The sequence below is a fragment of the Pinus tabuliformis genome, chromosome 5_2 (genome assembly GCF_031772625.1).
Source record: "Pinus tabuliformis cultivar Carrire ecotype Pingquan chromosome 5_2, CPIR1, whole genome shotgun sequence".
NCBI classification, from domain to species: domain Eukaryota; kingdom Viridiplantae; phylum Streptophyta; class Pinopsida; order Pinales; family Pinaceae; genus Pinus; species Pinus tabuliformis.
Window position 1 is genome coordinate 620,862,429 of NC_142306.1, and position 13,651 is coordinate 620,876,079.

The window sequence follows — 13,651 nt, forward strand, 5'->3', positions numbered from 1 at the left end:
ATATAGAAAACATAGAGAAGAGTACTCAAGTGGCAAAGTGAACAATATACAAGACTGAATAGGAGAGCCCAATTGAGTAGGGCACTGATTATACAACAAACAAAGAGGAGAATTCCTCAATGGAAAAGTGAAATTATGCCAAAAGGATTGAAAGTGATACAGGAGCATTCAGGCCTAGTCAGGAATGTGATAGCATGATCACATGTTGTGACTAGCAAGGGGTTGGAAGACAAGAGTTTAGTTAATTTTATTTAAATGTGTGAGAGTTTTTATTTATTGTCAAAAATGATTAAAAAGGGTATAGTGGCTTATTGATCCTCCTTGTGTGGAGATCAGGCCAAACAGTTAGATTTATTTGGTTTAAATAAAATATGAGGGATTGAAAGCTTAATATAGCGTTTGGTTTAGAAAAGAATGGAGTTGAAGAGATTCTTTAGGAGAGAGTGAGAGATTTCCAGATCTGAACCAATTCTGGTTCATGAATCCACTTTTGTATAAATTGTGATCTTTTTTGTATAATTCAGAGGTTGGAGAGGTTAGCAAGAGAGAAGCTAGAGAGGTTAGATAGGCTAGTTAGAGGTTCAAAGCATAGAGGAGAGAGCGAGGATTTCAAGACCGAACCAGGGTCTTTTTATTGTTGTAATCGGGCCAGAGGGCGAAACCTTGTAAATTCATTATATTGAATAAATGATTTTTTTGTGTGTGTGAATGGCCATTTCTATTGAAGTCCCTCGCTTGTCTTTATATTGTTGGTTGCAGATTAACTGAGGCATTCTTCTCTATTTCTACGCCTGAAGTTATGAATAACAGTGTTCAAAGCATAATGGGAATCCTTAGTGTTAATAGCAGTGTTTGAGCACTTTAATACCCAGTCGTTTATCCAAAGATATCAAGGAGAAGTTATATAAGAAATCATGATTGAAAACAGAATATGGCAGAGAGTCGTTTTTAATGCAAATTCCATTGAAAAACAAGCGTAATCAGATAAGAAGGAATAGAGGCGAGAAGGAATCGTGGCTGTTGGATCTAGAAGATCAACAGACCAGATCTAATCAGGGAAGGCCGAGCACTTTATCGCATCGGCAAACTTGTTTTACAAAGGGGCGCCTTAAGGTTTAAAGAGTTGCAATTGTGATCACGCCGATATATCGCATCGGCGGAAGTAATTGTGGAACAACTGGGCCCTAACCCTTTGTAAACTTTGATTGCAACATTACGATATAATGTGGACTGTTGGATCATTTATTTGATCAACGGCGGAGATAAGGCGCGCGCATTGACTAGACGGTGGTTTCCAAACGGTGGTAAGCGGTTATCGGGCAGCCTTAAAAGTCGTAAGCAGATTTTACAATCCGGACCCGATGAGGTAATGAGTTGTGGTTTATATTGATTTGAAATCTGGGGTGATCAGGACCGTCCATCGAATGGACGATCGGACGGATATCGGGCGCGAACATGCACGAGGGTTAATTCCCAATCTGGACCCGATGGACTTTATAAAGCGGATTTAAATCCATTTGAGATCTGGCCTATGCGTTTGTGGGCGGATTTCTTTGTATTTCTGTGTAAAGCGGAGATCAGAGAAAAGGCAATAAGGCATATGGAAGAGGCAGACCCGAAATATTTATAGAAGTGGGTTTACATATTTTGAAGTTCAGTTTATGGGTGTTGAGTGGGTTTTCCTTTGTAATTCGAATAGAAGTTATATATCGGGTTTTTAAGGCAACAGAGCATTAACAACGCTTTCGATATTGAGTATGGACATAACCATAAGTCTAGACCCGATAGTTGAATAATGAAGGGGGAACTACCTTTATGATCATATTCCGCCATGAAGGGGTTCCCTGCATCAAAAAGATACACAAGGTACTGGATTGAAGATGGGTTACAGATGACAAAGAAGAATTCGGTCCTAAGCACTGTAAGATACCTGAGAGAAAGAAGTGAGCCAGAATGATAGCAAAGACTCTCATGTAAACACATCCTATAACCAATTGCACCACCACGTCCAAAAGTACAAGGAATTGTGCCTTTCTAAAACCACCGAACAACCCACGGTGCACATTGTGGAGGATAATAGGTTTGAGGAAGACTCTGGCCTCATAATCCAATAGAGAAAACCACAATGCCCCTGATTTATTTACATTTCTCAAGTAACCCCCCACGAACCAGAATAGGTTACACTTTCTACTAGTTGAGTGAATGACCAGACAATTTCCCCAAAAATCCCCAATTCACAACAAGTGACATTATCAATATCAAAATTATTTTCCCATCTCAAAGAAATGATCAGTCGACACCATAACAAGCTCAACCACCATGGAGGCTAGCTACAATTCAACTAGATACTACCCATAGATTTAATCCCAAGGCTAAAGAATCAACATATTTTGTACCTCTCTTCACCATTAAATTCCATGATCATCCACCTCCTTGGAGCCATCAAAGTTTCAGGTGTAGGATCCAAATATCGTTTACGGCATCGCTCGACCAAAGGTCTGGACACATGCAAATTCAATGGGAGACAAACCTCCACATGACATGCATGCTCTCTGCTAGCCACATCACCTCTAATATATTACCAATAGAATGAGTCACGAACCATATAGTAGGAGCCAATGTGGTGGGGAGGGCTACGGGATATAAAATGTGGCTACATTTTTTTTTATATAATTTCAATAGGGCTACCAATGGGGATCTAAAAAATTTTAGGCTATAAGTGAAGAGAATTGAATCATGGGATGTTAAGATGAAAGTGGTTAAAGGCACCCAAAATTCTATGGAGTAACTTTAATTGATTGTCATTACGAAAAGAGCCTTTGAATAAATATTGGATGGTTGAAGAAGAGTGTTCCAATACTAGAATCTTAGTAATATCCATTTTTTTTGCTAGATTTAACTGAGCAAGAGATCATATATTTCAACCTAGCCCCCAAGAGTACTATAAAATTGCTATACCATTAAAACTTCACCAATCTAAAATATGAAGAATTTTAATTTAAAAAAATATATATATTACAATTCAAAAACTCAACATCAACAACAATTTGTAAAAAAAAATGTTTCTCTTCTCTTCTCAAATAAGATTCTCAATTCATTTCACTTTCCCTTTTTTATGTTTTACTTTCTCTAATATCTCTTCCCCTATATTCCCCTATGTTAAATACACATGGATCTTTCTCATGTTACCTATTATTCATATTTACACCCTCAACTTTCTCCCTCTCCTCCTCCTTTGTTCATTTTTTGAATTTGGCTTTCTATAAACCATCTCCTATTAACAACAATCAATAAAGAACGGTCATAAAATACAACTAAAAACGAATTGATATACCCTCTCAAATGTAGATTTTCGACAACCAAATCTTGTGAACACTCAACCATGCTTAAAAGTAACCAATCCTTTCAGAGAAAAATAACTTAAAAAATGAAAGAATTACCTTTCAATTTTCTCCATAAAATCCAATTACATTAGACCCAGTGTTTCTTCTTCCAGCCTGGATATCTCTCTCTTTTTAACCATAGCCCGTCCATTCTCATAATTCTCCCAAAGGAAGAGTATGTTTTGAGAAAGTTGTGATCACGTGGGCGTTGTTCACAATCCTCGTCCAGGGAGTCTCATGTAGTGAATGAATAAGTTGCAGTTCAAAATTGAAATGGTGGTACATAGGCCAGGGCTTGTCTCAGCCGGGTGATAGAATTTCAGAAGAAATGGTTTATTTTTGCTATGCAGGAAGAATAATCTTGATATGGGTTCCGCTTGTGGATAATGGTTTTCACCAATATGTTCAGATTTTAATACCTGAGTTTGACATAATTTGATAAAAATTGACAAATTATTAAATCCCATTAAACTTTAGCATGGATAAACACTTCTCTTTTATATTATTAAACTTTAACAAACAAAGAGAAATTTACGAGAGATTTTTCGGTGTAAATCACAAGATATATCATTTGTCGATGCATTTCGAACCAACCAGTGTGGTTCATCGTCAGGACAAGTTGAAGTATCAGATCCAACTATTTAACATGCACAGCTGGATCTAATTCTTCAATTTGTCCTGACGATGAACCACACTGGTTGGTTCGAAATGCGTCTACAAATGATATATCTTGTAATTTACACCGAAAAATCTCTCGTAAATTTGATATGAATCACAAAAGCCTCAATTCAATAAAGAGAAATTTGTTCTAAGCTTGGCATAAAAATAATTCAAAGTCATTTTTAATAAAAAAAACTAACTAATAATATGGAAATCCCTAAGGAAATTATATTTGAAGCTTGCAGGGACAATGATGGTAACGATAATTACAGATGGAGCTTGGACTCAACTGTTTCCGTATAGACCACATGAACATCTTTCAATTTGTAACTACTACGGGAGATTGCCTTTCAATTTGTACCTACTAAGAGGACACGGATTCCATGGGTCCATTAAAGTTTTATTTTTTTGGAAATTTAATAATGTTAAATATTAAAGTTTTATTTTTTTGGAGATTTAATAATGTTAAATGTTTGACTTGAGGTTCACGATGTTTTCAATTATTGAGAGGATTGGATACATTCTAATTAGATTTATTTTTTTTAAGGGTAGCTTAATTTAGAGATGAAATGGTACCTTTTTTTATAGAAATTAAGAGATATAATTTTAAGCAGAGTAGTTTTTATGTAATTTTTTAGAAAGTTTTTAAGTTTATTTTCTATTTAATTTGTCTAGAATCAAGAAGGGAGTTATTGAAATCACAAGTTTGAATTGAAGTGCCCCAGGAGTTTTTGAGGCGCTGAATCTATATATGGAGTTTGTCAAAAACTCTAAAAAGTCGCACTTAAAGACTACTCCATTTGAAACAAGATTGTGAAAATACATATTTAAATGCATATATAGATTCAACATCCTCAAAAACACAGCCCACTCAAATTCTACATTTTTTTTTTTTGTAAGTTTGGTGGTACTACATCTTCATCATGTCCAATATATTACCCCGGCGAGGAATAGAATTGGTGATTTCAGATCAAGGAGTGCCTTAAAAAAAAAACACTTAATCACCATCTATTTAAAACCAATGAACCGAATTCTACATATTAAATAACGAAATTCAAATTTTTAAAAATCTCTATCAATTTTTTTATTAAAATTAACTAAAAAAAAATACTTTAAAAAAATCATTACATCTATAAATTAAAATATACATTTTTAAAATTTATACAATTCAACCCGACTTAATGAGTTATATAAATATGGAATGACATGAAATTTGCACTATTGTCCAAGCGGAGTTACCTGACGAAGTGAAAATATCTCATTTCATACTTTTCGCCGGAAGAAATTGATACTTTTCAAACAAGCTGTAGATTCACGAGGCCGAACTACCAAATAGCTATTTTCAAACTTCTTACCAAATGATTATTTTATAATTATTTTTATTTGTTTTTTTGTTTTTGTTACTGGGTTAGCACGCAGGTATCACTGATATTCTATTTTTTTTTCTCTTCGACTACCGGGGCATCACTGTTTTCTGTTAATCAGTGATCCTTGTTTTTGTATCACTGGTTTTTATAGATAACATTGATATTAGAAATGTATGTATGATATGGTTCTAGTGTCATCGCCATATTTTAAATTTTGTTACAAGAATGTATATATATATATATATATATATATATATATATATATATTATAGAAAAGGTAAATTAATTTCTTTTTAAATTGGTCAATTTTGTTCATTTTTATGGAAAATATATATAATAATTTTTGTAATTAAAAATTAAAATTATGTATTTTTTATATAAATATTAGATTTTTTTTTTTTTTAATTTGTAATTAAGAATATCTATTTATATTAATTAGATTTTGGTATAAATGTGTTCAGAATTTAAAATGACAAATGTTGTCATAATATGAAAATCAATCATGGCCAACCATAGTATTGTAACAAAGATCGTGTCAATATGAAAATCAACCATGATCAACCATGTTTATTTTAGGGTTTATATATATTGGGTTTATAATATTTATCTCTTGGGTTAATATTATTCCCTTGGGTTTATTATTCCCATGACTTTATAATATTTATCTTAGGGTTTATATACCTTGGGTTTAATATTAGTCTCTTTGGTTTATAATACCTTGAGGTTTTAGAATTAATCCCTTAAGTTTATAATTAATCCATATTTACTAATGTGGTTGTGGTGTATATGTGGTTGTGGCGTATATCGATCATGACCAACCATGGTCCAATGTCGCATTGTTATAAATTATCTCAATATGAATATCAACCATGGTCCAACGTCGCATTTTGACAAAGATTGTCTCGACATAAAAATCAATCATGGTTAACCACGGTCAACCATGTTCCAAAGTCGCATTGTGACAAAGATTGTCTCAATATGAAAATCAATCATGGTCAATAACCATGGTCACATTATGATAAAGATTGTCCCTTGGTCCAACGTCACATTGTGACAACCATGGTCAACCATGGTCCAACGTTGCATTATGACAAAGATTGTCTCACTAGGAAAATCAACCATGGTCAACCATTGTCCCATGTCGCATTGTGACAAAGGTTCTCTCAATATGAAAATCAAACATGGTCAACCATAGTCCAACTTTGCATTGTGAAAAAGCTTGTGTCAATATGAAAATCAACCATGGTCAACTCTAGTCAACCATGTTTATTTTAGGGTTTATAATATTTATCTTAGGGTTTATATACCTTGGGTTTATAATATTGATCCCTTGGGTTTAATATTATTCTCTTGGGTTTATAATCCCTTGGGTTTTTAGTATTAATCCCTTGAGTTTATTATTTCTTTGGGTTTATAATATTTATCTTAGGGTTTATATACCTTGGTTTTATAATATTAATTCCTTGGGTTTAATATTATTCCATTGAGTTTATAAAACCTTAGGGTTTTAGAATTAATCCATTAAGTTTATAATATCAATCCTTTGGATTTAAAATAATAATATTAATTAATAATAGTAGTAATATTACTTATTAATAATAATCATAAATATTTAATAATAACACTAATTATTTTTAAATAATACTAATAATAATAATAATAATAATTGGAAATACTAATTAAGATTAATTAATTAATAATAAATTTTTTTATTTTTTTTAACTGAAACGGTTAATTTTTATTGATAGAAAGCTGATCGGGCATAGCCTGAATGACCATTACAATTTCCATTGCTGATTACAACACTCTTTCACTTAAGGGATGTTTGCCTTAGTTGGAGTTCCTGCATTTATGCTGATCATTCCTTCCTGAAGAGAGCATCCTATATTTGCCAATCTGTCTGCATCCTTGTTTAATCCTCTAAGAATATGGTATATTTGAACCGAGTAGAGGTCTTTCAATATTCTGTTTACTCTTGCTAGCTGCTTGTTCAGTGCCGGATCCTTGAGCTTTTCCTTTTTTACCATTGTTTTTATCAACAGTTTTGAATCTCCTATTATTAAGATTTCCTTTGGGTTTTCTTTACTTGCAATTTGGCAAGCTTTCCAGAGGCTAAGTATTTCAGCTTGGTTGTTTGTTTTCACTCCCAGGCCCCAGCTGAATTCTTCTTTTTTCCCATTCTGATAGAAGATCACTCCTCCTGCTCCTGATCTCCCTGGATTGCCTTTTGAGGCTCCATCAAAGAAGATGGTGCATATGTCCTGGGATTTCCTCCACTTTTGAAAGTTGTCTTCAGTTTCACGAATCTGCCATCTTTCCTTGTGGATTGGTCGTGTAGGTGCTTGCTGTCTGTCTTTTCCTGTGTAGTCTTCCAACCACGCGCTTTCTTCTCTTCTTAGTGAGTTATCTTCCTTTGCTGTATGATGATTTAGAGTTTCTAGGAGAAGCTTCTTTGCCTGTTCCGCCACTTTCATAGCTGGTAGCTCAATGTTATTAAAAATGATCTCGTTCCGGGCTAACCAGATTTTCCAACAAACGTATTTAGGCACAGCTGTCCATACTTTGTGCCAAATTGATTTGTTGACAATTCGGTGAGGGTAGTTGTCATTCCAGGATGTAAACATGGAGGTTATTGTACTTTGGGAAGGGGCACTCACATTTAGTCCGGACAAGAAAATGGACCATACCTCCTTCGCGAACTCACACATTATGAACATATGGCTTGCTGTTTCTAGCTCTCTTTTGCAAAGGATGCATCTGTGTGGCCCTGCTATACCCCTTTTGCTCAGATTTTCTCCTGTGAGGATTTTGTTATGAAATAAAGTCCAAAAAAAGAAGTTGATTTTTGGGATGCTGAAGCTGTCCCAAATCTGCTTCCAGACAGATCCCTGATGTGGTGAATCTTGCTGGCTTTGCAATTGATGGTATCCCTGGTTTGCTGTATATACTCCATTCTTGCCCCATCCCCAAATGTCCTCCTCATCAATGTGGACTGGTGTAAAATCAGCGATTTCTTCAATGAGGACAGCGAGCTGGTTTTTTAACTGTTCTGGAATTCTGGGCCATTTCCATCTCAACCAATTGCCTTTACTGTCCCATTCTGTTAAATCCTCTATTTTTTTAATACCTCTTGCTCGGAGCCAATCTCTGATCTCGGCGATCTCTGTTTTTTGGTTTAGCGGCTGATGTCCCATTATGCGGTCTTTCCAGAGATTCGTATTCTTCCCATTGCCTGGAATACGGTATAATTCACTTCTGAAAAATTCTATTCCTTTGGCGCACAGTTTCCAGGCCTGCGTGCCTTTGGGATGCTTCTCCGGTTTATAGTTCATGATGGATCGGTTTTTGAGGTATTTCTCGTTAAGGATCTTACTTATAGGATGGTTGGGCTCCACGCATAATTGCCATAGCAATTTGCATCCCAGGGCCACGTTTGCTAACCCAGGATCGCGCACCTGAAGGCCTCCTTCCACCATCGGCCTTTTAACTGTTTCCCATTTGATTAGATGGAGTCGATTGCTGTTCCCTCGCCCACCATTCCACAGAAAATTGCGTATGTACCTTGAGATTTGATCGGAGATGTGTTTGGGTGCCATCATCAGAGCCGCTTGAAATGTTGGCAGTGCTGAGAGGACGGATTTGATTAATATGAGTTTGCCTCCTGTAGATAACCAGAAGCCTCCCCACGCTGTTATCCTCTTCTTGTATTTTGCTATTACTTCGTCCCACAGGTGATTCCTGTTTGAGCCCAACGTTATGGGAAGTCCCAGGTATTTAATTCTTTCCCATTCTGCATACCCTTTGTATCCCAAATCTTCTGCGATTTTCCCTATTGATTGCTGGTCTATGTTCCAACCATAGACTGCACTCTTCTTTTCACTTACTAGAGCGCCAGTGATGCTGCAAAACTTCTGTAATATGGTTTTGAAAGCTGATGCTATTCTTGAGGAGGCCCCCCCCAGCAGGAGCGAGTCATTAGCGAATAATGCGTGGTTCATTGGTTCTATGCCTTTCTCTATTCTGATCCCTGGTATACTGCCTTTTTGTTTTTCCATAGTTAACTTTCTGCTTAAGGAGTCAGCCATCAGAATGTAGAGGAAGGGCGAGAGGGGACAGCCCTGTCTCAGGCCCCTTGTGGCTGGGAAGAAGTTTGCAGGTCTGCCATTTATCATTGGTGCTATCCATATCTTTTCCAGGCAGGCTTTAATTAAATCAATGAAATTCAGGTTGAAGCCATAAGCTGATAGAACCCTGTATAAAAAGGATCTATTTACTCTATCAAAAGCATTGCACATGTCCAGTTTGATTAACATACCTTGTTCTCTGCGCAACTGACTTGAATGCAGAGCTTCCTGCACTTGGATGACGTTGTCCAGGATGTGTCGTCCTTTCACAAAACCTCCTTGTGCTGGAGTAATTAATTTTTGGAGTAATGGTTTAATTCTATTTGCCATCAACTTGGCCAGTATCTTGTAGGATGAATTGCATAATGATATAGGTCTATATCTATCAAATGTGCCTGGGTTGGCTTCCTTTGGGATTAGAGCGAGGAAAGTTGAGTTTATGCCGCCTCCGACTTTTGCCTTCCTCATGAAACCCTGGACCATTCTCATAAGATCAGTTTTGATTATCTCCCAGCAGATTCTGTAAAAGTGGATTGAAAATCCATCGGGCCCTGGGGCTTTATCTGGCTCCATGGACCAGACTATATTTGTTATTTCTTCTTCTGAGGCTGGCCTTAAAAGAATTTCATTGTCATCTGAGCTTACTAGCTGGGGAATATTTGTGAGGAATTCTTCTATGTCCTCCTCGCTCCCATCTTTTCCAGCGCTGAGGAGATTTTGGAAATGATTTACTGCTGCCTCCTTGATCTGTTCAAATCCTCTACATACCTGTCCATTGGAAGTAGTAATTTCTGCAATGTGATTTCGCGAGATCCGTGCCCTGTATTGTCTATGGAAATATGTTGTATTCCTGTCCCCTGCTTTGAGCCACAGGCTGCGGGATTTTAATCTCCAGAATTCCTCCTCATTTCTAAAGGAGCTGTATGCTTTCCTTTGGGCATATTTTTCTTTGTCTAGATCTATGGCTGAGATGGCTTTCTCTTCCAGCCCCAATTGAAGTTCTTCCAACTGTTTTGTTGCTTCTTTCCTCTGGCTGGTGGGGGAGTTGGCGTCTTTCTTTATCCATTCTTTGAGTGCCTTTTTGGTGTTCTTAATTTTTTGCTCCCACACATAGCTTGGGGAGCCTAAGATATCTTTTTCCCAAGTTGTTTGTACAGTTTCAAGAAACCCCTCTCTTTTGGCCCAGAGGGGACTAAATCTGAATGGAAGAGGACCGAGGTCTTCTTCCTCCTTTATGCGCAGGAGAATTGGCTTGTGGTCCGATGTTAATTTTGGCAGGATCTTAGAGAAGACTATTCTATTGTCCATCATAATTGCGCTGCTGGCGAGGAATCTATCTAGCCTTGCTGAAATGTGTTGTTCCCCTGTTCTATTATTTGTCCAAGTGTATGCTCCTTTCACCGGCTTGAAGTCAACCAAGTCCCATGACTGGATGAGATTTTCCACAGTGAGGAGGAAGGGATCTCTTGTAGAGGATCCTCCTCGTTTTTCTTTTGGATCTAGGATTATATTCAGGTCTCCTCCTATGATTATATTCGTAGGGCTGCATTGCTCTATGTAATCTGTTAGAGTTTTCCAGCACTCTTTTTTCTCCTCATAATGCACCGGGACATACATATTAAACAAATCTAGTTTAACTTTGCCTGCTGTGTGCCATAGTTCTGTATATATCCAATGTTGAGTCTCATGTGTTCTGCCAAGGGTGAATAGGTTCTTTGACCAGAATGTGCCTATTCCTCCAGCCGATCCTCTTGCACTGATTACCTTCCCTGAATCAAATTTCCATTTGGTGGTGCTGGTATTTAGAAGGGTCTCCCCTTCTATTTTGGTCTCTTGGAGCATGAGTACGTCTATGGGTTCCATTTTCATTAAATCTTTGATGGCCTCTGCCTTGTTGGGGTTACCCAGACCCCTGCAGTTCCAAGATACCAAGTTCAGGTTCATCATTTACAACTTGTTGGTGTGGGGCCTCCTCCCTTGGATGCCCTTGGCCTGATATTCCTTCCCAGAGTCATTTCTATGGTAGCTTGACTTCCTAGGGTTTTTTGCTTTTCTGATTCTTCTTCCCTTACCTCCTTGTTTGATCTCCTTCCAGCTCGCTTGGATGGTCTTTCTTCATCATCCGAGGAGCCAGCATTTTCTGTCTTTTTCTTCTTCTGCTTAATTATGTCTGCGTATGAAGGGGAAGAGTTATTGCTTGGATTCGGGTTTGATGTGTTACCTGGATCTTGAATATCGCTGTCTTTGTGCTGGGGTGGATCTTCTTGCTCTTTCTCCAGAGGCTCTGTGGGTGGTGTGAGAGATTCGAATGGGTTTTTGTCCTCCGCTGCACTGGTGACTTCCTTGCTCCCGGCATTTTGTTGACTTTCAGTTTCTTGTCCTGTTTTGTTCCCTGTCTCCTTGCCTTTGTTTTTGTTGTTCTGCCTATTATTTGCTGCTTTCCTTTTTCTCTCTCGGTGGATTCCTCATTTTTCTTCTTACAATATCTTGCGAAGTGTCCGTATTCGTGGCAGTATCGACATTTGAATGGAAGCTGCTCGTAGTCTAGTTCTTGAATATGCGTCCAGTCTGCCACCGAGAGCTTGATGGCTTCAGGGAGCCCGATTTCTAGGTCAACCTCTACGCAGATTCTCGCACAAGAGTATTGATCCTTCCTTGGCGCCTGATCTATATATCTGCCAAGTGCATTTCCAATAGATTGCAGCGATTTCTGGCTCCAGCAGTGGAGTGGAAGATGTGGAAGGCGCACCCAGACTGGCACTGCCTTGGGCACATCTTGGGATGGGTCGAAGTCGGGGGACCATTTGTTCAGGTACAGTCCTTGAGGGCCCATGAAATATGGCCCGTTTCTGAAGATCAGGCTTCTATCCTCTGCATTTTCGAACACGAACACAAAAAAACCCTTGCCCACGAAATGACTTTTTATTCCTTCTTTGACCAGGGGGATCCAGTTGCGCTTTACCCATTCTTCAACTCCTTTCGGGGAGGGCCATAACCCTGTGAACTGACCGATTAGTCCTCTTTCGGCGAGATTCAGTGCTGATCTGCATGTGTCCTCCACCGGCAAGGACACCGTTGGAATGCTTCCCAGTTTTTTAACAAACTTGAGCTGAGGTCCGGAAGGCTGGCGTTTTCCTGAGGCTGCCACCAGGGCACTGAATGCCTGCAGTTCTGATGGGGTTTCGGAGCCATCGCCCCGTTCCATGTCTGAGGTTCCTCGAGGGTGAAACCAGCCCGAGTTAAGTCGTAGACGGGGCCCCCATACGAGGGCGATGCCGATTCCAGCCGATCCGCAGGTCACTGCCAACCTACGCCGCTCTGGATAGATCTCCTGCTTGCCTGATGCGCGCTTGAGTTGCAGAGTTCCCGCAAGTAGGTGAAACCTATGGGCAAAATACTATTAATTAATAATAAATTTTGATAAATAATATAAATTATAAATTAATTTATTAATTATTAGTTATTAATAATTAATAATTAATAATTTAATAACGAATTAATAATTATTAATAAATAATTAAAGATTATTATAATTATTTTAAAATAATTATTGTTATTAAGATTATTATTGTTTATTAAAATAATTATTTATTAAGTAAAGTTTTTGTTTCAAAAATTTGATATAGATTACAGAATCCTAAATTCAATAATTACTACTATTATCAAATAGATATTATTATTAAATTATTAATTTATATTACGTAATTTAAAATTAAATAATAATAAATTACATTTAATATTAAATAATAATTAATAAAAAAATAATTATTATTATTAGTTATATTGGTAATAATAATATTTTTATTGTAAATTATTCTTATTATTATATATTTATCAATAGTACATATAATTACATTAATATTTTTAATATGATTGTGTTAATTAAGAAGATCTATTTACATCAATTAAATTTTAGTATAAATGTGTTTGGAATCTAAAATTTATAAATTTATTTTAATACGAGTAATTCATAATAAGAAATAATATATCAATCAAATCTGGTTGATAAAAACTTGTTAATAGCACTCTATAGTATTTGTAATATTGTTATACCATTTTTTTTTGTCTATGATAAACATATCAGCAACTTAAAAAAAAATCACCAGATATCCAATTT

At 36.8% G+C, this 13,651-nt stretch overlaps 1 protein-coding gene across 1 annotated transcript in view; it reads right to left on the reverse strand.

Moving 5' to 3' along the window:
• Nucleotides 1–7,224: 7,224 nt before the first annotated feature.
• Nucleotides 7,225–13,651, reverse strand: part of LOC149160573 (uncharacterized) — a 42,992-nt gene continuing 36,565 nt past the window's right edge. Inside the window, exons 3-5 of the mRNA XM_089434645.1 lie at nt 11,756–12,917; nt 11,607–11,674; nt 7,225–11,446 (exon numbers count right to left, since the gene is read on the reverse strand). Coding sequence (XP_089290771.1) covers nt 7,225–11,446; nt 11,607–11,674; nt 11,756–12,917 — 5,452 coding nt within the window. The remainder of the gene's footprint in view (nt 11,447–11,606; nt 11,675–11,755; nt 12,918–13,651) is intronic.